General features: G+C 43.5%; 1 protein-coding gene across 10 annotated transcripts in view; it reads right to left on the bottom strand.

Moving 5' to 3' along the window:
* AFF1 (ALF transcription elongation factor 1) overlaps nucleotides 1–27,385 on the bottom strand; it is a 135,836-nt gene that overhangs the window by 21,454 nt on the left and 86,997 nt on the right. For 9 of the 10 annotated variants that reach the window (XR_012775591.1, XR_012775590.1, XM_075500867.1 and 6 more), the window contains 11 exons: nucleotides 23,170–23,214; nucleotides 20,347–20,433; nucleotides 19,544–19,580; nucleotides 19,121–19,172; nucleotides 13,989–14,043; nucleotides 13,814–13,857; nucleotides 12,225–12,381; nucleotides 8,604–9,521; nucleotides 5,838–5,935; nucleotides 2,038–2,284; nucleotides 927–1,018 (listed from right to left, as the gene is read on the bottom strand). Coding sequence is in view for 8 of the 10 variants with exons in the window: in XM_075500867.1 (XP_075356982.1) it covers nucleotides 927–1,018; nucleotides 2,038–2,284; nucleotides 5,838–5,935; nucleotides 8,604–9,521; nucleotides 12,225–12,381; nucleotides 13,814–13,857; nucleotides 13,989–14,043; nucleotides 19,121–19,172; nucleotides 19,544–19,580; nucleotides 20,347–20,433; nucleotides 23,170–23,214 (1,832 nt within the window). In the remaining 2 variants the exon portion in view is untranslated. The remainder of the gene's footprint in view (nucleotides 1–926; nucleotides 1,019–2,037; nucleotides 2,285–5,837; nucleotides 5,936–8,603; nucleotides 9,522–12,224; nucleotides 12,382–13,813; nucleotides 13,858–13,988; nucleotides 14,044–19,120; nucleotides 19,173–19,543; nucleotides 19,581–20,346; nucleotides 20,434–23,169; nucleotides 23,215–27,385) is intronic. The other variant, XM_075500862.1, reaches the window with a different exon arrangement.

Raw genomic sequence — 27,385 nt, 5'->3', positions numbered from 1 at the left:
CTTCATAGAGTCCAAACATCCTGTTTTGGTAAGCCTGTTACAGCCTTATCAAACACATTACAATTATGATAGTCACTAAATGAATGTTGTCTGCATGTTCAGAAATACACAGCAGCTGAATGCACAGATAAATTGAATTGATTTCTTTAAAAATGTGTGTTAGAATAACATTGAAAACTTACATTTTGAAATAAAAACCACCGGAGGTTAGGCTACTATGAAGCTGAGTTTACTTCTTCGCTGCTATGGAAAGATAGTAGTTACGTGATCTTCTATCATTCCTCAAGTACGATACCACAAATACATTTTGATTGAAACATATAGTAAACTTTGCAGTACCACACACTCATCTCAGACCAAAACAGCTTGCATTCATGTTATCTGCTTACAAGGGATATGGTCACCAAGGCTTCTACAGGTCTTGGTCTCAATCAACACATAATTGATGATAAAGTTAGACCACACACATTTCTGTGCACTGGGATAATCTATTCACCATGCAAATGGCACACAGCCACCTGTGCACTAACAAAACGAGCAAGTAAAGAGTCATGCCCTCTCAGAAAGTCAGTTGCCTGCCCAGCACCTTGCCACAGATGAGTTTGCCACTTGTCAAGAATCAGACAAATCAAAACCCATCACTTGCAGGCAAGCACAAGAGACACCTCTCAGAGTTAAAAAGTACCTAATTTCTAGAGTAGCTTCCCTCAAACCAAGAACTATTGTAATGAGACCTTTGCTTTGTGGTGGGTGGGGTAAGTCCCAGACATGAGAAGGCAGTACAGGGCAGGTCCCAGACATCTGTTCCTTTCTCTTTCCTCCCAAAAGAAGTGCTCATTAAGAAGCAGAAGCCAGGGTGGCTGCAGGGCCAGCCTTGCTTGGTGTCTTCAGAAAGTACAGATGAGGGGTGTAAAATAAAAACGTACTTTTCAAACTTGAGTTGAGGTCTCCTTGGCTTGGAGGTACCATTTGGCAAAGAAGGCACTGGGAAAGGATTTGTGACATCCCCTGCAGATCCCTGAAAAACCACAGAGTTGAAACAAAGCTGGTTAGAGAGATAAGCCTAAACCAATTCCAAAGCCTAGCTTTCCTAAATTTCAAAAGAAAATGCTTATTTGTCCCAGGCATAGTCTATTCTTTAGATTCTCCCCCTCTTCTTACCTTCTTCCCCAGCACCCCTCCAATAATGGAAATGGAACCTTGGCTTCTTACCTCACTGCTACCATTCAAACTTTTCCCAAACATGGAGAAATTAAGTAGCAAGTTTCCTTGCACAATGGCTAAGATAGCATTAAGGCTGCAAGCAGCACATTTTTCACAGCCACTAGCCAAGGCAGGAATGGGTAATATCCATTCACACTTATTTACAGCTTAACCACACAGCAATTGCTGATTCTCCATTACTAACTACATTATCAGGAAAAAGCAAGCAGTTAGAAACCAGCTAATACAGCATGCACAGTCTGGCTTAACACATCACAACATCCTAGACCACACACACCCAGCCACTAGTAAACAGCAATAGAATTGAATTTTATAACTGAAAAATGCAAAGATCCAGCTGCAACGATTATTAACAATTTTGTAAGCAAGCTATAAAACCTTATACCCAGGTTGCAGTCAAAACCACAGGTTGCTTGTTTCTTATTTTTAAGCAATCCACTCTTTCTTTTTGTAAACACACTTATTTTTACACCAATATTGTACTTGCAGTTGTCTACAGTCAGAAACAGTTACTACCATAAACATGATTCTCTTGCTTTTGGTTTTTACATGGTCACCCCTTCTCACCAGGTTTCACTGGTGAGATGAAAACAGATGATGGAAAGTCAGCAGAGGAATTACAATGCAGGTTTTTGGGCTAGTAACGTAGGGTCACAGATAGCCATTAAAGGGGCAAAAATGCTTCAAAGAGCTTTCTCTGGTAGCTGGTTTATCTTCCTTCCTTTTTAATATCCTCAGAGCATATTTCTAAAGAGAATCACACAGCACCCACGGGTCACAGGAAACATGCCGCCAGTTATAATGGATACCTACTTTGATGACCTTTGACAGTTCAGCGTGATTCCTCTCCACTTTCTTGTGCTTGGAGAACAAAGGATCCTTGTGGTTGCTCTTGTTCCTGGCAGTGTTATCCATGGCAGGCAGCTCTCCGCTCTCACTTCTGGGTCTCTTTTGGGCCATCTTGGTTGACTTTGGTGCAGGATGTGCAGGAGACATGGGTGGCCATGGTGGGGGTAGCAAGAGATCTTTCTTCTGGGTTTCAAATGAAGCTTTTGATGCTCTGGAGATGGGAAGCAAATTCAGCAACTGGGATGAATATGGTGTACATATAATGTAGGGATTTTTAAAAAACTTAGTTACACCATGTACCAATTCTGTTTAAATTTCTCTGGAAGTGTGAGATGATTTGTTAACATAAAGAATCCAACAAAAGCAAAATGAAAGTTCAGGGACTTCGTGCATTAGATACCACATCTTCAGCTACCAACAACATACAAGCAAGTTGCTTTTCAAGTAGGAGTAAGCATCAGGATTTGTCCTTGGAGTAAAGACTTGCAACCAGAATATCAGGATGTTGCAAAAAAGGCATCCCTCCAACACAGCCCCTTTTTACTGGAAGAGGGAGAGAGGTAATTACAGCGACCAAAATCCCTGGGACAAATCACCCAAAAAGGCAAATGCCAAAAGGCAGCGCTGCCTGCCTCTCCCCCTTACGGTAGAAGATATCTTCTATGGTCAGAGATACTAACCCTGACACTTGATCCTGTGTCAGAATTAAACTTTGACAGAATTAAACTGAGTCTCTAAGACTTGCCAGCTCAACTAGACAACACTTAGAAAGTTGAGAGGATACAAGAGAGAGACTTAAAATGCTGTGCTTTTAGAGACTACCACATTTAATAATATGGTGGCATATTAGATTTCTGATCATCTGAAGTTAGGATTACCAGGGAACTCCAGCAGCTCTAAGCAGCACCAAATAGCTCTAAACCTTGTTTCACTACTGCTCATTTACATCATTTTTATTCAGCTTCTCAAAGTTTCCAAGTAAACACTGAGCAGTTAATCCCAACTCATGGACTGCAACATCAGAAGAGGAGGAAATTAAGTTAAACTCAGTGAGGAGACTTAAGCATGACATTGCACATCTTGCTTCGTTCTGCTGTGCATGGGACAGCCCTCTCCCCTCTTCTACAACCCACTTTTCCCATGGTACAGTCCCTGCTCACTGCACACGTGCTCCCCAGCTTCACTACCTTGGTACAGCTGACGCTCTAGAAAGGACTATTTTACACAGAGAACAGCAGCATCCCCTGACCTGATCCAGAGCCCTCTCTCCCCAAAAATGCATCCTATCCTTCCCACTCCAACAGCAAGAACATGGCTAAAAGGGGTGCTCATTTTCACTGAGAAAAAAGGGGGGAATGAACCCCAGAATTAAAGCCCTTCCATTATTACCACAGCTGAAATATCCCTTCACTCAACTAAACATTAGCCCCAATGCCTCAGTGCTTTAAGAGTACATCAGTGCTTTCTCTGCAGAAAAGCAGTTTACTCATATTGTCAGGACACAAACCTCAACGCTACATACCAATTCAAGTCAATACCTCAAATTCAAGCCACAAGCAAACAGGAGTTGAGTGCAGTAGCCCACCACTGATGCACGAGCCTCTCCTCTCAGGAACACTGCCCATTTGAAGACACGCTGTTGGAAGCATTCGCTCTAGCAAAGACCTAGCCAAAATGCTGGCAGTACACTGGTGTGCAAATTATGGGGTAAGTTTCAGCAGATCTACCAGAAGCACTGCAAATGCTATGCTGGAATCAATGAGAAATTCCTGGCCATAAAAGCCACCTGAAATTCCAGACAGAGTCATGATTCAAAAGGCACACTGGTGGTGTGTCTGTTAGGTCGCATACAAAAAAGACAAAGACAACAAGATGGTTTTAGAGGAAAAGGGAAATGCTCCCTACCCATCTATACATACAAATCTATTTTCTGGAGTGGGCTTTGTACATTTCACCCCTATACAAATTTGGGCCAGTCACACTGAAATGCCTATTGGCACTGCGGCATGTTGATTTGGTTAGAGAAAGGGGGAGCTGCATATCCACATGCTTCTGGAGCATCCCAGTTCAGCAGGCTCGCACGGCAGCAAGGTGAGAAAACAGAGCTCTGCAATATCCATCACGTCCACCTCTGTGTTCTCAGCTGGGAAAAGACAGGTCCCACCTAGCACAGACACTGTGTGCACCAGCAGCCAGCTGGTAAGTGCTATTCAAAGCCTGTAAATGGTGACAGCAAAAGCAGCTGAGGGAGCAGACCATATCAGCATTAACATCGGACTTCGTTCTTTCAGCAGGACCTGTCCAACTAAAACAGCAATGATCACCTCAAAATTTATGGACGTACAGTTACACTTAGTACAATATCCTTTCCCAAGAGGCTGCCAGAACTCTCTCTGCTGTGGACATGACTGCTCAGCCATGGGAACGAGAGTCACAACTTCTGGGCCACACTTTCAGCTATTTCACCTGTTTGCAGTGGGAGTCTGAACAAACAACTCAATTAGTCTGGACCTCAGTTTCTCCATGTGCAAAACATGTTCACATCATCTTCTCACCTTACAAAGACTAAGAGCTTTAAATGCATGTGAAGTATCATGAATCTGATAAAAAGCTTTCTGTTGCTTCCCATGCAGTGAGAGCACAAACTTCCCCAAAATAAGTATAACAGCAGAACCCAGAATGAGGAAGACATAGGCAGAGAAAAAGAAGTTCATAGAATTATAGAATGGTTTGGGTTGGAAGGGACCTTGAAAGATCATCTAGTCCAACTCCCTTTTTAAAAGCGTATTAAGGCTAGTTCCATTTCTCATGAAAGCAGAAATAATTGATACCTGAACTGTCAAGCCTTACTCACGAGAATCATAGACTAGTTTGCGTTGGAAGGGACCTTTAAAGGTCATCTAGTCCAACCCCCCTGCAATGAGCAGGGACACAGTCAACTAGATGGCAAGTTCCCTTGCCATCCCCTGAAACCCCTAAACTATCGTGCAGAACAAGCATACACCACTCCCCACAGAACAGCTGCCACCTCCCAGATCATCTAGGGCAATCATCTGCTGACAGATTACCACCACTGTAGTTTGGAGAAGGGGAAACGACTCCTGCATCCCAGCAGGCAGGCAGTCTACCACATTGTTTGCAACCCAAACGACATATAGTTTTTTTGCACAAATTCATTTCCTGCATCTGGTCCAAAAGACAGCAGTGCAAATGGTTGCCTACCAGCTTAGAAGGAAAAGTAGTATGGGCACAACTGGCAATTAAATTTCTTGCAGCATAAACAGATTTTTTGAGCTACATGTAATGTATGGATCAGAGCATGCAGCAACATAAGCTGCAGGATGGACAAGTTCATATTTAAAATGGTGAAGTCTTCATTCCCATCTCAACTATTAGAAATCAAGACAAATGCCACAACATTCAATGCTTTTGCAGCAGTGTAAACCAAATAGGGGAGGAACAACCAGCCACTGAAACATCAGTTTATGCTTGAATGATTAGAACCATAATCCTCAGCATTAAGGAGGGAGAGGAAGATCGGTGACACCCAAGTATCACTTCACACCTGCAACAAATAAAAAGGCAAATAAATTACATTCCCATAGCCATGTGGTTGGTTCCAGGATGTAACAACAAATCTGCAGCAGATTAAGTTTCAGAAGGCATATTATGTTGGAAGCAAACTCATGAGTATAAGGACAGGAGATACAATTCCTTGACTCAGTTTTATGCATCTTTCTGCCATCCCACCACTGTATACTCACTTCAATTTATTGGAGTCTTTGTTAGCTGAAGACTGCAATGATTTTGTTTCTTTTTCTGATTTCATTTTCTTCCTATCAATCTCCTTCTCCACTTCCCTCTAACAGGAAGAAAAAAAAAAAATCACTCAGGTTTTAAAAGTTCATGTAAAGTACAGACCAACACAGCTAAGTTTGATCAATTCTGGTTAAAAAAAGAAAAGATAAGATATTGGAACTGACAAAGTGGAAACCAAGAGAACAGCAGATGTAGATTTCAGGCTCATTGACAAGTATTCTAAAATGATGTTTTATCTACTTTTGCTTGGATAGATTATTTTATAGTGGTGGGGATGGAACTGCTAAACCTCTTGTTGCTAATAGTAATCAAAATTAAGACACTTCCATTGCTGAAAATAAGCATTTCATCTGTTCTGGATGGGCTTTTTTCTCCTACTCAGTATGAATCGTACAGAAAGGTATTCAGATTCCTCCTGGCAAAGTCATGAACTACAAGCAATTGTGTTTTGTGATACACCTTATCAAAGGGAAGGAAAAACCAGCATTCACAGGAGAGATCACTCAGATTCCCCAGACGTGCAGGGGTTTTTGGTTTTAGTAACAAGAATCCGATATAGGTGAAATTTTAAACAGTCAGTTAAAATCACTGCCATTGTCCTCCAGAAGAACAGGAACCATTAAGGCAGAGAGATAATAAATAATACTTTTTAATTGCACTCCATAGATCTTACAATACAAAGCCTGCACATCATCAGCTCACCTGAATCAAAAAATTCAGAATAATTTGCTACAAGCCAAGAAAATGTAAAAGAAATTGCACTTATCAGTCAGCATTACCCATAGTGTGCCTGGTGGTAGCCAAAAGCATTCCAGGACTTTGTCTCTCTCTCCCAAGAGTACATCCAGGTTTATGTCATTGTGATGGAGCTCAGTGGGTCGTGCTCAGCACAGAGTCTACCTCTGGCAGTGTGAACAGGGCAAGGCTCCAGCACCTAGATCATGTCCTTAAACTGTTTCTCAGGTTGAGCTCCACACTGCTGCAAAAGATGTCCAACAACTGTACCTGACCTAGCTGGCTGCAATGAAGCCTGAGCCTCCAAGGACACTCATGCATGCTGACATAATACAGGCGGTGAGGCTCTGAGGTGGGTTTTCCTGCAATCAGACACTCAGACTGCAAGGGAAGAAGTGTCTAACATAAAATAGCTCCTCTCTTGGGTCTTTGAGAGACAACAGGAGAAGCGACAGATTTACTGTCTGTTTACCTTTCTCCTGCTGCTCTGCAAGAGGGGGACTGCCAGGGTCTCTCAAGTTTCTTCACCATTTCCCTGCTCTTCTCAATTCTCCCCCACAACTATGGGAAGTTCAGAAAATGACAAGACTAAATGAAACCCACGCGGGAACCAAGGTTACTCACCCACGCATGCTAAGCCACCTGCTCTGTGAGGAGGACCAAAAAGGTACACAGGCACTGAAATATCCATGAATACCCATTCATCATAAGGCCTGCAGCCAACTCTTTGTGCAGCTGAACCAGCTGGCTGGAAGTATATTCACAGTCCCCTTTGGGAGTTAGCTTTCCAAAAAACACTTGTGAGCAACTACCATCTCAGTTAAGTAAAGGGCTGTCTTGTAATTCCAGGGAAAGCAACTATTATAGCTGAATCATAGAATCATTTAGGTTGGAAAAGACCTTTACGATCGTCGAGTCCAACCATAAACCTAACGCTGCCAAGTCCACCACCAAACCATGTTCCTAAGCACCACTGAAGGGCTCTGCAAAGGGGTCTCTGGAAAGGCCCTTACTGGATACATGCATCTTCTAAGCATTAGCATTGCTGCTAGCACCACAGCAGCTCCAAAGAAAACCAAAGAAGTCTTCTACATATTTATCCAAGTGCTGAGATCCAAAGCAGGGTTTAGTGATGGTTGTTACTACTAGTGAACCTGGTTCAGTTAAAAGTCTGCATTTAATGAAAAGCAAAAGGCATGGGGCTGCTGCTATCAACCCTAGGAATAACACAGTTCACACCTGCAGAATTTGTTCCCCTTTGTGTAAACAAGCAGTCACAACTGTTTCACGGAAATAAATGACTCCACACAGGAAAAGACTACACTGCTCAGACTGAGGTTGCATGGCTAAAGGCAGCAGAAGGTGCATACATGGACAAAACTGAAAACCGCAGACCGGAGTGGCCTGGGTCGGTTCTCCCTCTGGGCACACTACAAACTGCAGGCAAGGTGCTCTCCCACAATAGACATTAAATAGATAGTGCAGATGACTGCACAGTCTGGGAGGTGCTTCAGATACCGTGCTGCTTTTAAAGGGGTTGCAGGGGGAGGAGGCACTGCAGCCCTACAAAACTCTGCTTGGGTTGAAAGCCTGAGAAACCCACAAATGCTACGAGGGGGCTGGCCAGCAATATGCTGGCACAGCTTGCTGCCGAAAGCTCCTCTGACATAGGAGGGCTGCGGTTTTGTTGTCTGAGAAAACTAGTATTTCAAGAAAATACAGCAAAAAATGTTTTAAAACACCAAAGCACTTGTTAGACAGCTTACAGGGCTTTTCATTTGCTCAGCAGGGCATTTGTGACCAACAAGAAACATCTGTGGACAGCTTTGATACACATTCCCTTTAGAAGTTTGTTAATACCCTTATAGGAGGAGTGCAACGGGTCCACTCCCAACCTATGAAGCAGAAATGAACTCTCTGCGTGGGTTTTTCAAACACCACCTTAGTCCTTGTAGAAATCCACCTCCACCTCTCACCTTCCTCTTTTGAAGGGACTTGTCAGGAGTGTCTGTGTTTTTCCTCTCCAAGTCCTGCTTCCTTGCATCAGGGAGTTCCTTGGCCTCTGCTCTCTTCTGGTGACTGCCTTTCCCAGGGGGCTGGGGGACTCTTGACAGAAGAGGGAGATCTATTTTCACCATGAGGGACTGAGGGGCAGGGGAGTCCCTCACTGGCGAGAGCAACTTCTTCTCCCTGATAGGCAAGGCAAGTTTCTCCTGGTGAAAATCCTCTCTGGCCACAACGGCAGGCCCGTGGCTGCTAGTCCTGGTGGGGGTTGTGCCCTGGCCTTGAGGAAGGGGACTGAGAGCGAGATGCTCCTGGGCACTGCCAAGCAAAACATCTCTCATGAGCCTGGGGTCCAAGAAGGGTTTGGCATTGGCCTGGTGGGAGCTCTTGTGCTTTCTGTTCTCAGGGAGCTCTTGCAGTGTTGCCTTCAGGTCTCTTCTGTCACTGGATTTTAGCTTCCCTTTCGTTTTGACTTTTGGCTTGTCTCTGGAAGACTGGTCTCTGACCTGAAAAGGACCAGGGTCACTCTCCACCTTCAGGTGTCCCTTGGGCCCCTCGTGCACCGGGGCCTTGCCGGGCCTTTTGATACCCACAGTCTGCCTGGGCGAGGGCTCCTCGGCGTGCACAGGAGACTTCTGGCAGTTGCGTTTGGTCGGAAGATGAGCGTCCTGAGGAGCCCTGGCTGCTCGGCCGGAGCTCTTGTGATGAGGCTCCCTCGGCTCAGTGCGCTGGTGGGAGGAATTGCTGCTGACGCCCTGCCCCTGTTCCTTGCCCTCCTCACATCCATCCCCATGGGTAATTTCGCTGAGACTCTCTGTTGGTACTGCTGGTGGGTTCACCTTGGTTAGCCAGTTGTCGAGCTGCCACTTATTAGAAGTTGGTGGGTCGGGCTGCAGACAAAAAGAGAAAGGAAGAATGCAAGACTGATGCCTTTACGGGCTATTTCCATCCTAGCACAGCTTACCACAACCCAGTAAAATTTCCCCTTACTGTTAAAAGAGCTTGAAAGTGAAAGACCCTGATGGGGATGCTCTACTGTGTGCACATCAAGACTTATTTCAGAAACACAGACCTCATTTTTGCACAGGATCAGTCAAATGTGTTGCACAGCACTCCTAGATCTCTGCTAGCCCTACCTGTCACTCAGTAAGAGACTAGTCTACATGAAAGCTTCATCTTGGCTTGCCACTAACCAATTTAGTGCACAATCAGACAACACAAAAAAAAAGCAGCAATTGTAAAAATTGGTTAAAAAATGGATTAGGTGCTGTCCTCGCAGCACTTTTGTAAAGTTACTTGCACACAGCACTGTTTTCAAAATGGACGAGGAGCTGTGCCAGCTATCACACCTCACTGAAGTCTGACAGGTAGGCTGTCAGGCTCCCGTGGTTTAACCAAAAGAAAACCATTTACCAAAAGAAATTGTACGGCTAGCACATCAAGTCCAGCCTCTTCCGAGCCCTCTGCCTACACAACCCAACACTCACTTCCCTCTGGGTCAAGCAAGGCATGAGCAATGACCAAGGTCTGAAGGCCTCTGAAGTCACGGCCAGATAACAAGCCCTGCCTAATCTAACAGTAGTCTGACAAATTACGAGAAAAGCAAACCCAACTAACCCTAAAACAGACAACAGAAGCTGCAAATCAGGGGCACGATTCTCTGGGGCCCATTCTGACAATACCATGTACATGCCAGCATCACTCAAATGTGTAGCTCATTATCTGGGCACCATCAGAGCACAGCTACACTCCCGCCCTCATCAATTCTCCCCAGTCACAATTCTTGCTTCTGAGAAGAGCCACAACTCTTCCCTGAAAAGAGAAAGCCTAGTACATGAAAGGTTTTCCAAAACTAATTAATCCCTTCTGCTGTGATTTTCTTCTCTATCCAGACTCAACTCACTGTAGAACACATGGATAAACAAGACATATCTTCAACTGTGTTTGAGTGAGTCAATCTAGAAATCTGGTTTAAAAAACAGAGTTTGGTTTTACCATGGGTTTGTAAGCAAAATTAAACCACAAATTCCATTACACTTTTCAGTATAACGGATAATTTTCAAATCTGCTTTATTTTCATTAGAATTTTAACTTATTAGCCACTGAAGAGCATTTTTTTGGTCAAACACATGGCGAAAAGACTTAGTAAACTGGTTTATAATGTAGGTAGCTATCAGACAGTGGCATACCCTGATCCTTTTCTAGCACTTCTACCATTGGGTATCTTGTTTGTGATCTACACCATCATACGGGTTTTCATTAGGTTTTCTAAACACAAAGGATAGTAAGAGACCTTTTTTGTTTTGTTGTTTTTTTTTTTTTTTTTTAAAAAAAAGGAACTATTGCCTATAGGTCTTAAAGTCTGTGCTTTTGCATGTGAAGAACCGACTATAAACAAATGGGCCGTGTGCACTAACTTGCTCCTTGAGCACCACAGATGAACAGTCTGCTGAATAAAACAGGATAAAATGGTCAATAGCTGGGACTTCACTAGAGTGACAAGGATCTTACAATCTAGTATTTTCAGGACAAACCAGGCAGGATTTGGTAAAAGAGGAGAAGTATAACATCTGTCTCCTTCCAAAGACACCCAAACTGCAGAGGGCAAAGTCTGTAACTGAACTGCTGGAGGGTAAAGTGTATTAGATGCGAGATGAAAAGATATGCCTTCTCAAAGCTTGTTTTCTGCATACAAAATTCTCCCTGTTCATGTGTTTCTAAGGTAAAAGAAAGGAAAGCTAGGGCTGGGGGAGGGGGGAGAAATAAATTACAAGGTTTCTGGGCTTTGTGAGAGTACCTCAAAACTGTCAGTGGATTGGTTTACATGAGCTGTGGTCTGTAGGATATAACCATGCACTTCCCACTGGCCTGAGAATGTTTTGCAAGCTGGAGGAACTGTTTGAAACCATGGGACATGAGCACTTTTGCAGCAGATTTTTTTAAAAATGCATGGTCTCAATTATGAAACTTTAAGGCACCAAGTTCTGTTTGTCTGCTTTTCCCAATAAAAGCCTCAGAAATGCCAGTGCAGCACTATCCGAGCCAAATTCAACAGAAGCAAGTCTAAGCACATTCCAGCCCTTCCTGCAGGTCTGATCACTTCAGCTGCGATCAGGGAGAAGCTGAATCTGTCACTCGCGCAGGAGCTGCAGGGAGGCAATGGCTCCTCTTAATGTATCAGGGTATCACCCTGAAGCAGCCCATAGCCTTGGCACCCAGAAAAGCTGCACGGGAAGAGGTGGGCCCCAAACACCCCAGACAAGCCGTGCTTCTCATCTGCGCCTTGCTTGTGTCTTGCCAGTGAAGGCACTAATTTCTCCAAGAATGTTAGACAATGATGCCAAAGGAGAAGGGGGAACACTTCAAGGTTATGCATGTAAAAGTCTAATTCTGCTGTTACTACGGGTTATTTAATTGACAAACTCTAGAAGGGAAGCAAAGGGCAAGAAAAGTCTGATGATGCAGCAAAGATGTTAAGGGGACACCTGAACGATGACGGTATTTCAGGTCTCCTATCCTGATGGCATTCAGACAGCAGAGAGTCTGAGGCAAGAGGCTGTATTAAGCAGCCTCTACATTTTATTTGCATTCACCTCAGGCGCTGACGCTCTCGGAGGGTCATTTGCTTCACTGTCACTTGAGTTGCTCTCCGTCTCTGAGTCTGAAGAGCTGTCTGAGTCACTGGTGCTCCCTGACTCCGGGCTGCTGGAATGTGCTGATGCCACACTCTTGGGCTGGGACTGTAGGGCACTGCAAGGCCACCATGAGATAAAATTAGAAAGCATCATGGGTGAAGGTTACTTACTTATTATATTGACATGGCAGGATTCAAAAATAAAACTGAAACCCTGTGTTTTGGCACTGAGGGGAGAGGGGAGAAGGCCAGAGGAATACATTGACATACACATGATAAAGTACTGGAATAAAAAACCCTCTGGAAATAATAAAACCTTCAACTCCAACCCAGTCAGACAAATACATAAGCAGGACACCGCTGCTACAATATGAAGCTACATTTAGCCAACCAAAGTTTAAAAACCAACCAAAACTGACAAGTGCTTTTCTGAAAGCCCCAACCCTCAGAAGAAAAATTTCCAATAAAGGCTAATAAGACAGAAACATACATTCCAGGATGGTTTCTCTTTTTTGTATTCTCCCCCTTAAGTTTCACTAACTTCATCTGTGTTATTTGGTTAAGGTGCTGCAACCGTTTCATTAACAGCCATAACAAGCAGCAGCATTTTTTGCAACACCCTCCCCTACTCAAAAGTGTTTTCCTCCAGCAGTGACAATGTGAGTGGATAGAACTGGGGGAAAGCCATGACTTTTATGCACAGCTTCTTTTTGTTTTGAAATGGGCTTACAAAATCAAAGTGCTGATATTTTTATGTCGAAAACTGTTTCCCACGTCAGTATCAACACATTTGTATGATTTGGAGGCAAGCTCCTTGCTGATCCAGACTGATATCATGAGAACACTCTATTTCAAGAGCTTGCAGAGACGCAGATCATGCCAAGAATGGGTGTGTCCTTCTGCAAGTCTGAGTTTGTAGACCATTACCCAGCACTTGAAGAATATAGATATCAAGCCAAAAATGTATGCTGGTGCTCTCCTATAGGAAAAATTCTGGGCTTCTCCACCTTTCTTCCTCTAATGCTGGAATGTGGCTGTTCAGTCTACCTTGAATATTGCTTCTGCCTAACAATACATGGCAGGAACTTCTTACAATCAGCTGCCTTATCAGGAGGAGCTCAAACAGCCTCAATGAGTCTACCTAACCCTCTTCTGTTCTTCACCTGCTTGGCTGTTTTGGGCTTCCTTCTGAACTAAAACTGGACTCACCCCTCACTCATCACTACTACAACTGAAAATCCCATTAGCTCCAGTGTGATCTACATATACACTGGTGGACGGGAAGAGGAGAAAAGAAGGGAACAGTTGGGGAAATACAATTCTGGTTCATAGGCAAAATCCAGCGTGCCTGGATTATTCATTTCTAATTGGAGCTTTCCGTAAAACCCCACACAACTAAAGCAAATTTTCAACAGCAGCTTCAGGCAGCTAGAAACCAAAGCCTGTATCTACAAGAGAAACCAGGAGCCCTTACCCATCTACCCCATATATAAAAAGTAGTTTTCTTTTTCCTCCTTATTTGGTCTAGCTAGTAGTTTGGGAACAAACCTGTACCTTGGAGGAGCAAGTGAAGAAGGTGGCTTTTCAACAACCTGTTTTGTTCACAAAAACAAAGAGGAGAGGGGGAGGAAAGGTTAGCTTAAGGAACTCAGAACAACGCAACAAGTCATGGTGATTTAAAGGGATGTCTGTGTGCCTAGAGTATAAAACATCTAAAACTGACTTGGTCGTCACCACTCTCTTCACTATCACTGAGCTGCAGGTCGTCCTGGAGCATTCTGAAAGACAACCAGAAGATAAATATCAGCCAAGGCAGACACATTTTCAAGCAGCAGACACTGAAAAAGACTTGGTTTGTGCTTGCCAAAACAAACCAACCTCCCACATCCTTTTTGAACATTCGGCATGCTCAATCTGCTAAACCCTGTCATTACCTGAATGAATGGTAACGCACAACCTAAGCATTTTACTGTGCTTTCCAACTGATCTCAGGACATTTTGCAATGGAAGTCAGTATCATTGGCTGCCATCTACAGACAACAAAGACAAAGTTCTGTGAGGGGAATGCTCCTCAACTAAGGTTAGCTAGCACACTAACACAGCCAACAAAGGTTAGCTAGCACACTAACACAGCAGGGTGGGGTGGAAGAAGTCTGATCCTTGTACAGCAAGAGACTAGCACGCTATTAGCTTGCACTGGCTCCCCAAGGGGCAGAAAGCATCGTCTTTGCACCAGAAGCTGTGCATGTTCACGCTCTCTGCTCTCACAGGCTGTGAATACTTCTTCTGTCACAGGGGTTCTCTTTTTGCTGCTGAAGTCTCCTATCACACATACATATGTAAATGCTAAGGTCAAGTCTATCTCCTATTTCTTCTCTACGCAATGAACTTCATACTCCTGCACATCTCAGCGGTAACTGTAACATTGAGCAGTTCAGGTACTCAAAGCAGTTTAGAAGTGCGGAGGCACAAACTCTGTTTTACTATTGCTAGAGAGCAGGCTGCCTGCAAATGTTTCCAAAAGCGTAATTTAGTCCTCTGCCTGCAGGTGGTAACTACTGCTTGCAATTTCAATGCATTACCAAGGTCCTCAAAAGGCTGGAGGGGAAGGATTTGTGGGGAGGGACCAAAAGTTCTCCCAAATTGTTATGCCCCTCTGGCAATCATGCAAGCATCCCAAAAGGAGTTGGAAAACAGACAGGCAAAACTCTTGCTATTCAAAAGTATAGCAATTCAAATCTTGAAACTACCTGGAGACCGACTCCTCGACCCAGAGAATTACACAAGTGTCATTCCAAAAATGGAATAAAAAGCTTGGGAACTGAGACAGGGATTTTAATCAATCAGGTCAAAACTCTGTTTATTTCAACCTCATTTCAAACTAAGGGCTCTCTGAGAGAAATTTTTCTCATGCCCAAATAAGAAAAATATGCCTCCAACCCCTCATGACAATACATTTTATAGCAAGAAAACAAATATGAAACATCACTGGTGAATCACATCACCTTGGAAAAGTGGGGAGAGAGTTAAAAAGGAAAACTACACAAACTGTCACACTCTTCCAAGCCTTCATGTCAAATTATGAGCAAAGCAAAAAAGATTTATGGCTCTATGGGTCACCTCTAATGATCCTGAGCAGTTTGCTTTTATGATTCCATGACAAAAGAGGAGTAAAAACTTGAATAAAAAAGTGATTCCCTTATTTAAACACTATCCCCACTAACTAGACCAATTATTTTACACTCCTACCGAAGCAGCTGACATGCACGGAGATACTTTCTTTGAAATAGGACCACGTTTACTGCCAAAGCTGGCCACGGTCTCACAATGAACAATTCCACAAACCAGAAGCGACGAATCTGCTCTTGTCCACAGAGCAGGACAGCATGAAGAAACCCCAAAGGTCTCCTGTGTCTACCAGTACAGAGCCAACCTCTCCCGCACAGGTGACACCTCCTGCAAAGGTACTGACCCCACAGGCCCTGAGTACCTCTCGCTGATGCAAAGAGGCTCTCAGTGCCACAAAGGCTCTGTCTGATTACACTCGCGAAGAACTATGTGCTTTCTTTGTTCAGGAATTTTGACTTTGCCATTCCCCTGTGACTATCCTCCATCTCCCAGCCTCCACCGCTTTATTTCCTCATACACCTTCTTGGTCGAAATCACCTCTTGCCTTTTCTTTTAGAGTAAACACTGAAGGGAAGCACTGTGAGACACCACCTTGGAAAACGAGGCCCCTGAATTTCCTACAGAAGGCAAACGGCACACAGTCTGCAGCAATCCTGCATGCACCAACTTCGCATGTGGGCTAGAGCCGAAGCTCACTGCCAGTCCGCAGAGAGACAAAAAGGAAAAAAGAACAGCAACAATACAGCCACTCTCCACACTTCTGGGCAGTTTGGCCAAATGTCTACTAGCATCTCAATGAATTATTTTCATTTTTTTTCCCAACCCGTTAGGGAAGGTAGTCCTTCAAAGGTGATAATGAAGAAACTTCCAGGGATGCTAAAAAGTTCTGAAGGCATTTTCTGCTTTTTGTTTTGTTTTGCTTTAAGAATTGTGGACTACAGATGCATTTCCTTTAGAGGTAAGGGCATAACGCAAGGAAACACTACCTAGATCTTCTTTTAAATCTGATTTAACTGCTTGTAATAAAAAGGACTGCCTTATTCACCTGAACTGCTGGTAAATAAAATGCATCAGCATAAAAGAACGTTGCAACTACTTAAGTTCAATTTAGGATCAAGGAAGAACACTAAAACTTTAAATGAGTCATACTTCTGCAAGGACAGACAAAGCCAGTTTCCCCAAAACAAGGTTTCAACAAATTGTTAAATAGCCTAGTTAAAGAAAATAAATCTGCTTTAATAATTTTAATGCTTTAATTAGCTCAGGAGTTAATAGATGCCAAGTTTTCATTTGCAGGACCTGTTCATTTGCAGCTTATATACACACCATCAATCTTCCTGTAAAGCTATTTAAAAAGAGCTCTTTTAGCAAGAGAAGCAGGACTAAAATTAATACCACTTGCCAAACAACCCCACTGAAAGCACCGGCTGGTCCCTCTCTGCCAGCCTGGTTAAAGATGCATCACCAAGAATGAGTTGGGAATCTCCCCTTTTAAAAGAAGGACTACTTCCATTCCAGTGCAGCCAGGTGCTAACTTCAGGGCTGTATTCAAGAATGAAAAGCCATCTGGGAAACCCTTGCATGCTCTGTAAAGCTGAATGCTTAATTTGGGCACACAGATGCACCAGGATTTCAACCTCTAATTAACCAGCACAAACGCTGTTTGTTTTCAGCCAGCTACACTTTGTAACACGAGCTACTCTAGGCAGCTGAATTTTCAGACAGTCACGTGAACTTTGAACAGCAAAGAAAGCAAGCCCTGTTGTGCAAATGAAAACAAAAACAAAACAAAAAAGAAGGGATACATCAGTTCAAGGGAAAGATGTAGGGGAAGTCCTTGGGCAAATCTCGCTTGACTCCATTTTGGACATAAACCTAAGCCACCCTGTTCCTCCTGCTTCAACTGCATTTGTCAGTTGTGGGTATGCATGTCCCTGGTAGACCAGCACTGGCTCTAAAGTGCGCACAAGGATGCTGAGCAGAGAGGGGATGTTGGCTAAGGACAGAGCTATGTACCATGCCAAATTTACAATTCTGGACCTCTGGGCTAAGAAAGGAGTATTTTCAGATTCTTGTCTACCGTAAAAGTCTCTTCTCTCTCTGCCACCTGGACAACTGACTAAAGTGCTAGAGGGATTTTTACAAGCAGCTGAGAAGAGTTGAAATAAAGATGATGGTTGTAGGGTAGCTGAGGAGGAAGGCAGAGCCTGGAGCAGTTGAAACTAGTATTTTTAATAGTGCAATGAAAATTTCCAGAAATTGTTCAGGAGGAGCAAGGTTGGGTGGAAGAAGGAGGAGCAAAATAAAGAATGGATTAAAGGAGTAGTTGACTGCTCAGCAAGACACTATCCCACATTCCCAGCCAGCGAGGGCTCCTCTGCATGATACTGGAACAGTATTAAAAGGGTTGTTTTACAGATCTTACAGACCTTGAGTGCAAAATTCTACAATCTCAACCAAGATGGAGAGATGCTCTTCCTCTTACTTGTGACTAGCCCAGTTTTGGTTTTGTATTTTTTTTTTTAATTAAATTGTTCATGATAAGGAAAAGGAAAACAAGTGGAGTAAGCTTTGTAGTCTGTAGTTTGCAGCCTTCCATGGAACAACGTATCATGGAGTAACATGAGATCTTTATACATCACATGAACTGATAGGCATGTAATGGTTCGGCAATTGCCTTGCACACAGACCCCTTAGCATTCTAGAAATGGAAAGATTTATATTTGCTACTTGGGGCTCAGAACCTATCAACGCTGCCATCTGGCCAGGTTAATCCTGAAAGACTAATGTCAGCCCACACAAAACTACTTTCACGCAATTTCTGTAATTAACCTAATCAATAGATAACCACTTTCACCTACAAGGACAGTACCAAGTTATTTTATCCACCAACTTAAAATTTTCTATTGGAGCGATTCATTTCTTAGTTGGCACTTCTTCCTAGCCTTGTAAAACTTTTGTAGTGATTATGCATAAATATCTTACACTGAGACTCAAATTCTAAGAAGCTTTCTTCTGAGAGAAGACATAACATGATAGGGAAAAGAAGAGATATATCAAGAAAAGTAGAAATATATAAATACTATTTAAAAAAGCTATAGAAATTTCATCTTCACTCCACTTTGCAACTAACATTATTAGAATATAAATTGACGTTTTTAGAAAGTCCACATGGAAGTTTTGTTTGGTTGGTTTTTTTAAATAAAAATAAAATTAAGATAACACTTTTTAGAAAACTTTTCCTTGGCCAATTGCAGAAAGTTATACCATATGATTGCTTTAAAATTTCACCCCTAGTTTTCACAGTTTTCATAGCTTTAGCTTTACTAGCCCTCACAGGCTTCAAAACGATATGCAGAATAGATTAGATTCAGTTTGTATCCCTTATGATTTATGTCAGTTGAATGGATTATTAGTAGTTTGAATAGCACTAAGTGTGACAAGATGTTAAGTAGCTACAAATTAAAAGAGAAAAAATCCCTTCAATCTGGTACATTAATAGTTGGGTTTTTTTCTTCAGTTTTGTTTTGTTTTTAACATGGTCATCTTAATCATGAGACAGTAATGTTTCTGTTGGTGAAAATTCCCTGCACTGAAATTTTCTGAGAAAAATCAGACTGATAAAACCTTAATCTTCGGAATCATTAAGTAAACCAAATTTTCATTAATTCCAGGTTCTTTTAAGTAACTGCACAGTAGAGATGGGAACTGAGTCTGGTTACTTACGATGTTCCTGGTTGAGAACTAGGCAACGTTTTTGAAGGTGCGTCATACTGTTCTGTAAATCAAAAATGAATTGGTTGGTTTTATTTGCCTCACTTGTAGCGTATTTTACCCTATGGTCTCTGAGCATCAGATTAGAAAGTCACTTTCTTCCAGGACGTAATTGTTTGCCTTTGGATTATTCATCACTCCAAATGGGGTTTCCTAACGAAATACTGTTTGTTCTCTGCTGAACTGCTGCCTTAGTTTCTAGGTAATGAATGTATAGAATCTCTTAAGCATTTTCTAAATTCATCACTGTTCAACAAAGCAGGGAAATCGTGCTCCTTAATCAATGTAAACATTTGATGTTCTCCTCAATGTATAACACACAAAACTATCTGTCAATACACACATAACAGTGTGTTTTCTTTGGATTTTACTTACTCTGATTCTGTGCTACAGATCCAACATGCTGTGATTCCTAGAAAGAAAGGATAAAGTGCAAATTGAGAATAAAATACATCATCTCTCTCTTAATAGCAGCATATTGACGATTTGTTTTCCACTTGTTTCTTACTATAATAAATACTTTGACTAACTTTTCAATGTATGACTTTGAAGTGTCCAATAGTCTAAGCTGGCCTGACATAGCTAGGCATGGACAGAAATGATACGCGCTACTGCCACCAAAAATGTGTTGCTAACGCATTAGTGGTATGTACTACAAAAAATTTGTAAGAGCTATCAAACGTTTCTGTTTAACCCAGTCAGCAAATATTTTTGTTGACAATAAAGATAAAATGTTTTTTGTGCCGCAACAGAGATGCTTAAAATGTTTCTGAAAAGCAGTCACATTTGAAGCCCACGACTATAACAAATGTGTAAGTCATTGAAACATTATTCATTCATCCCCCCCTCTGGCTCAAACATCTTACAACTCTAAAAATACAAAGCTTGCTTAAAAAATAAAAAAGAGGAAAGATAATTATGCTACCATATAGCCCACTCAAAAACAATTACTCAGAAGCACAATCTGATCTAATTCTCAGTAAAACGATGTGTTGCAAGCAGCCGTTATACAACTCGAGATCCATTGTGCTTTAATTTATCTGACTTCTTCTAAAGATAATCTCTCCTGACAGACTTTAGCTATGAAAGGGGGACAAAAATCAGATGAAAACATATGCAAGAGCTGGAAAGCTCTCTTCTAATTTATCAAAAGCCCTGGCAAAAAGAGGGTGTTTTACCTTTGTTGGGAACGGAAATTTGGAAGGCTCTGTTGTACTAGGCGTATGAATAGCTGTCAGGGGAGGTGGCCATGAGTGGGTCATTTCCTGGAAAGAGATTGAGAGAAGCAGCTTACAGTATTTTTGCTGATACACATAGGTGAAGTTTTACACTTAAGAGATTCGTATGGATCTACCAAAAAAGTCCTTGTCAACCTGATCGCAAACCCGAGAGACAGTACTGCAGTGAGAAGCCCTCCTTTGAGCGCAGCAGCCAGACCATGGTGAGGACTTGCTCCTTTTCTGCAAGCATACTTACATTGCCCAAGTAACAGCAATCTCAGCGAAGATTGTGGAGAATTAAGTACTTACTGTGTTTGCAGGATTAGGCCTCAGCCTTCCAGCTATCACAGTTAATAAATGGAAAAGTAAATAAAACCCGTATATGAGTAGTTCTGGGTTTTTTCAAAGCGCAGGACTTTCCTATTACGGAAGTTCTTATATCCCCTTACAGCAACAACACTCCGAGAGGCTTTTCATAGCTCAAGGAGGTCAGCCAGAGAGCTCTGACTGCCAGCCGATCCCCATGCTATTCTGCCTGAAACACTAGCTTTTGCTCTGACCGACCAAGACATCTTTGACGCAGAGCTCCAGGACGTGGTTTCAAACCAAAGAAAGAGACCGCCCAACATGCTATGTCTTTAGGAATCCTTCTGCCCTGTTCCCCTGCCCTTACTCTCACCCACCATCACTACCAGGTACCAGCTTCTCTGGCTCAGCCATGGTCCAGGTGAAAGCAGAGCACAAACACCATGGCCATGGGATAGGGCTCGGCAGGCGAGGTCAACCTCCAACCTGCCTCTTCTGGCACCACAGCTGGGCCCAGATGAGCGTGCTAAAGCCTTGGCTTGCACTGCAACAAACACACATGAAAAGCCTAGCACAAGACAAAGGATCTTTGTCTTGAACATACACTAAAATACTTCAATGGGGGTTAATCTAGACGAGGCCTTTGGGGAAGTTGAGGCTCAGAAATTCAGAAACACCTTGTTGAAATCACACAAGACAGACTTTTCTTCGCTCCTGATCCTCAAGTTTTAAATCCTGAAGAGCATAATAGTTGCTCCAAGAAGTAAGTGAATTCATATGGCCTGTCACCCTCATTGCCTTTGCAGGAATGGTTATCTCAGGATTTCCCCCCAGCCCAACATCACCTCTGTACTCAAGGTGTGCACCCACCTTCCCCATCCAGAGTGGCTGTGATCACAACCGTTCCATGTCAACTTCCTGAAAAAAGCACCATGCAGAGTAACACAATACTGGCACTTTGCTCAGCTCAGAAAGTTAGGGATTATGTTCATGCTGAACGCATCTCATGACGAGCATGCACCACACACAGTTTGCTCAGGGGCTTACAAGAAATTGATGAAGAACATGTCAGTGCAAAGTACATTTTTGTACTTTTGGCACCAAATAGATAGAAGCGTGAAAATCTCTACTGTGTTGTAATTTACAAGTGCCATTTTTTCATCAAAGCACAAATATGAAAGTTCAGAAGTGTCCCTACTTTCCTTATCTATTAGTAATAACATAAAATGCGAAGGTTTACAGGGAATGAAACCACATTGCTACCTTTGGCTCTATAAGCAGGGATCAGAGCAATCTACAGGCATTTATGTGCAAGAACTAGGAACAGCCTACAACTAACGTCGGTAACTATTTGATCACATTGTTACCACCCTTGCCTTCTCCTTTCTCCCTTCCCACTGTTCAGCTCATTGCTCACTTCACTCACCAGCTGTGCAATCTTTCAATAGATGATAAACTCCTCAATATACTGCACTACACCTCTTCATGTATTTGTACATGCTTCCCTGTGGTTGCTACAAAAATAGTGTTATGCATTACTAACAGGCAAGAAAACAGGATGTCTCATGAAACACAAAAGGATATAGTACTTCCAGGCAGAGTACTCGTGCTGCAACACCAATCAGCACACAGTAGCTAGTGAGCACCTGTGCACAACTACCTTTCAGCTAAAATGCTGCCCTGACAACAGCTTCTTAAGAGCAATAAAGGCATCAGGATTTTGCAGCCTGAAGCAACAGTGAGGGAAGAGAATCACAGAAACCAAACACCTCCGTTAGGACTTCGCTGTCTCAGAATAATATTTGACATCAAGGAACTGTCTTCTCAGTATCAGCATGACCGGCTTGCAGATCACAGTGCATTTTCACACCGTGCACAGTGAATAGGTGACACGCACTCAGACCCAGCTACTGGGAGCCTGTGCACTGCTCACAGAGCCAGCTCTGACACAAGGTTACAGAGACAGTTTTGCATCAGAGGTGGCTTAGCTTTGCATGAATGGACTAGAATTACAGTGAAGGAGCAGCAGCCTAGCAGCAGTGCCATGTGCAGGCAAGTGGGAAGGGTGCAGGTGCATGCTCCCGTTCAGGGCCACGCTGCTGGGACTGGCAGCATGGACAGGAGGCAGCATGTCCAGTGCCTTTGGAGGAAGCACTCAGTAATGGCAACCCCCTCACTTGACAAAGGAGCAGCTCTGGCTGTTGCGGATGATTTGTCAGTCTTGCCCTTGGACTGCACCAGACTGTATTACACTTACATACTGATAGAAAGACTGGTCTTACAACTCCAGCTGTACAGCTGTATCCGAAGCTAACTTTTATCTGTACTTCTCCACAGCATATCCCAAAACACACTTTTAGTGATTGCAACATCCGCTGACAGAACAGAAGCAGAGCCATATTTTTCCCACACACACTACTTTAATGCGTGCGAAATATAAGCAAACACAGAGATCTATTATTTAAGAGCACCTACCTTCAAAATTTCTTCAATGGAGTGGACATCACTGGGGAAAGTTTGCTACAACAAAAAAGAGGGAAGCAGCATAAGTTTGTTTTGTTTTTACCAACTGACATGAGACAAACAGATGCACTCATCAAACATTTGCTTACCAACGGTTCTATAAATTTCATGGAAGTCCACTAATAATAAAATAGTAGTAAGAATTAAAAGCCCCATCAGAAGGGCAGTTAATAATGCACTTCTACAAAGCCTGTTGTTTTAAAGTCTTTTGTAGAAGATATATTCTAAGAAAGATGAGAAAGAAGAAAAGCGTCTCCAAACAGCATCTCTTGAGGAAATAACATAAAGAGAAACAGAGCTCATTAAACAATGGTGCTCGTTCAGCTGACAGGACTCCTCTTGTTTCATGACTTGCATTCTTCTATGAACCCATGTGCACTCAGCAGAAAAAGAAGCCAGCACATAAGCCCTAAGCTTGGAGAAGGCAAAGTAGAGGCGGTTTTCACTGGAGGAATCATGCACCAGGCCCTTGAATGCCAGCTCTTGGACTCATGGGAACATCAACTTCCATTAAAAAATAGAAAAGCAATACAACTGTAACTTGTGCAGTTCAGAATAAAACCTTGAACGTACCACTGGGTAGGAGGAATGTAGTGATTTCTGGAAAAGCCTGCAGATGACCTGGATCTGGATTGAGGGACTGCCCCTGTACCTCCCCCACCTGTTTTGTTGGAGCCCAGGCAGTGATCACCACGTGCCCACCTGGCAGGGTCCGGGGCTCCCCAACGCAAGCAGGGTGAGGACCTCTGAAGGGAGGCCAGCTCCCTGGTGGCGCCCTGGCACTCCACCAACACCATCTGAAGGGGACCAGGAAACAGCCATGGCAGCGCCTGCAGCTGCCTTCAACCAGGCTCACAAGCCCAGGCACGACAAAGCTCTGGGGAAGAGTACAAAGCAAAAGCAATGCTAATATTTGCCAGTTATATAACAAACACCAGACATTGCAGCTTGTGCAAACACATAAATCTGCTTTTAATATATCAGCAAAACCACTTAGTGGCTCCTGGCAGGACACCCCCCTGCACACACGTGACACCACGCATCGGCAGCGTGGGTCCTGCTGGGCAAGGCAGGGGCTGGGACAAGCCCAGCAAACGCCGCCTACTCCGCAGGCACATGGGGCCGAGGGTAACCACACAGCCGGGGCGACGCCTCCTGACAGAGCCCACCTGCCCCAGCTGTGCGTGGCAGAGGATGCAGCAGCAGTGCCCTCCTTCCAGCACCACTGGCAGCACTAGGCGCTGGGGATGCTCTGCAGCAGAACCAGCGCTGCTTCCACAAACTGACCTGCTACCTGGCCACGGGGACCACCACTCACTTTGGCCTCTCATCTACTAGCAGGGCGTGTGTTTTGAAAGTACCTGCCCTTTACACACCCTTTCCTAACTGATACCATTAAAGGAAACAAATGAAAAACCACCAAAGAGCTGAGTAGTTATAAGGAGTAAAGTGCATCCAAGACCAGCTTCTTGCCTATAAACAAGAGATTCAATGGAAACATCCAGCGATCAGTGTAACTGCTGAAAGGGAAAGGCCAGGAAGACGTTCCACGTGTTAAAGGAAGACTGAGCTACAGTGCCCGATAAGAAGGATCTTCCCCAGAACAAGGTAAACAGCAAAGCAAGCAAACACTTTAATAAAGTCAAAAAGCATCGTCCTTAGCACTCTCACAGAAAGGTCACTCATCTGTTTCCCATATGCTGCACTATTCACATTGGAGGGAGAGGAGGAGATGAGGAATCTCTTTTCCCTGCAACTTCATTTGTCTGTGTCTACATAAAGCTCTCCTCAAGGCAATGCTCATTTGACGAAAGATTTGACTTTTCTGCAGAAAATCATGCGTGGATAGCTGCTTCTGACCTTCCTCACCCCAAGACAAATGGAAGCTGAGGCACGGCCAGATGAGTCACACGAATGAAAGCAAGGGGCTGGGATCTAGCAAGGCTTGCAGAAGCACCCCACAGCAGGCAGGAGAAGGGGAGAGGGAGAGCAAACAGCAGGGAACTTCTACCATGTGGCAACAGATCGGGATGCTTCATAACTCATAGTGCCAAAAAGGGATCCCTCTTTCCCCCTTTTTCCTCCCAGCAAGCTTAACCTAGTAGGCTCAACCACTTAATTTACTACTTAATTTAATAAGTGGTGAACAGAAGACACAGAAGCTTCCATCTTGCTGTACAGAAAAGCAGCGTTTAACTAGCAGATTGCTTCAGAAAGCTCCTGAGATATCACAGTAAAAGCCCTTCCCACAAAACACATAAGGAATCAAGATCCTGCCTTGGATGAAGTATTCGAAAACTCTCTCTACCATGGATCAATTGCAACAAATCAAAATCAGTTTGCTACTCCCATTCCAGAAACTTGAGTTTTATGAGGTGATAACTGATGACAAAGTGGAATTCAATTAACCTGAGAATCAGAGAATATCTGCAACAGCCAGTTTGGACCTCTCTTATCCTTGCCAAACAACTCACACCCCTTCCTGAAGTTCTTTCAGATAAGCCTGAAGAGGCTTTGAAATTGATACAGGTTTACATACAATGAGTATTTATAGTGCAATTGTCAGGAGGATTTACTGTAACCCCAAAGGGCACTGTTCAGTGACTGTCTGCTGTTCTTCACAGGTCCAGCGGCTTAGCAGAAACCACTTTCTTCTCTGTGGCACAAAATTTAAAGGAAAGCAAACACACGACACTGAACAAGTACTGCAGAAGTCTGCATTGGCAGCACAAGGACCTCTATTTTTTGGGTTTTTTTAAGACACAAGGTTTAAGTACGTGCCCCCAAAATATGTGCAGCTCTGAAGATACAGAACACAAGGTATCAAGGATGCCCAGGAATGCTTTCGTTTTTGGCTAGCAGTTTACTCCCAGAGCCACTAAGTTACGACACACTAAGAAGCCCATACCCCTGCTGGAGACTCTCCCTGAAGAGCATGGGTTTTCAGGCATCTTTAATCTCTCTTCCGCTATCCTGCAGCACCCTAAGACTGAGAAACTGAATGACACTTTCACCAGCAGTAAAATGTGCAACGGGCAAACAAAACTGCTGCCCACAAATGGACTTGCAACACCATTATCAAATACATGGTAAAAAAAGTTTGCTCTAAAGATTAAAATCACAGACTGTTCAGGTCATGCACAGAAATTTGTTTTCAGTGCCAAAACCATAACAAAACTGGTAAGAACCATTTGACTGCACCAGGGAACCCTCCTGTCTCTCTCACGTAGGGCTGCGACTGTCATTTCTACGACGAGGCTGCAGCCTGTCACAGTCCCTGTGCCCCAAACCCGCTGGCCCTGGAGAGGGCAGGCACGCATCCTTTCATTCCGTCCCAGCTGCAGTGTCTGAGGAGTCATCTTTTACGAAGCTATGCATCCAGCGCCTGAAGGAGCTGGGCTTTAATGTATGCTGAGTAATTTTTTGCCCATTTTTTTTCTTCAAGTCACATCTCAGCTGTGTTTCAGCCTGTAAACTACCATTAAACCACAATTACCACCCAGCAGCAAGGGCTGTCCTTGCCAATTTTAAGAGAAGAGTTTAGGGAAAATGAGAAGTACAATGTTGCTCGAAGAAGAGTTAAAAAGCCTGAAAATCACCGAAATGAGATCAGCTCCACTGAGGACTGTGGGGGTACACGATCAAATACTACATGTTGCTGTCTATCCCCACTAGCAGTTTTACAGCCTTTACAGAGAACACTCTACCGTACTCCCCACAGACAACTCTAAGCCCTGTGCATATTTGCTGGCTGACACTGACATCTGCACAATCTCCAGCTAGGATTTCCTCATGCCACATTCATACTCACTGTCAGTTTGGAAATGACGCAGATGCCTCCGAGTGCCACTCACAAAACATTTTGATGGCCAAGGTGAAGCGCAATCACAGGACATCCAGAACTGCTGGGTCACTGGGTTTTTGTTTTGGTTTTGCTTTTTAATGTCAACGTTCCCATCCAAACTGATGCTATGCTTCAATAACAGCCACCCCCCTCAGCAATAATACTACGTTCCAAAAAGTCTGGTTTTGCCCAAGTGAAGGCCCAACTCCTACTGATCTCGCAGCCTCCAAAAAGGTCTGCACAGCAGCATGCTTCTCCATTTACCATCTCCCCCTGAAGAAGGCACTGCCAGAGCCAGACACACACATCCAGCCGCAAGCAGGT

This window comes from Mycteria americana, chromosome 4 (assembly GCF_035582795.1).
Source record: "Mycteria americana isolate JAX WOST 10 ecotype Jacksonville Zoo and Gardens chromosome 4, USCA_MyAme_1.0, whole genome shotgun sequence".
NCBI lineage: Eukaryota > Metazoa > Chordata > Aves > Ciconiiformes > Ciconiidae > Mycteria > Mycteria americana.
This window is presented reverse-complemented; position numbering and strand designations above follow the sequence as displayed.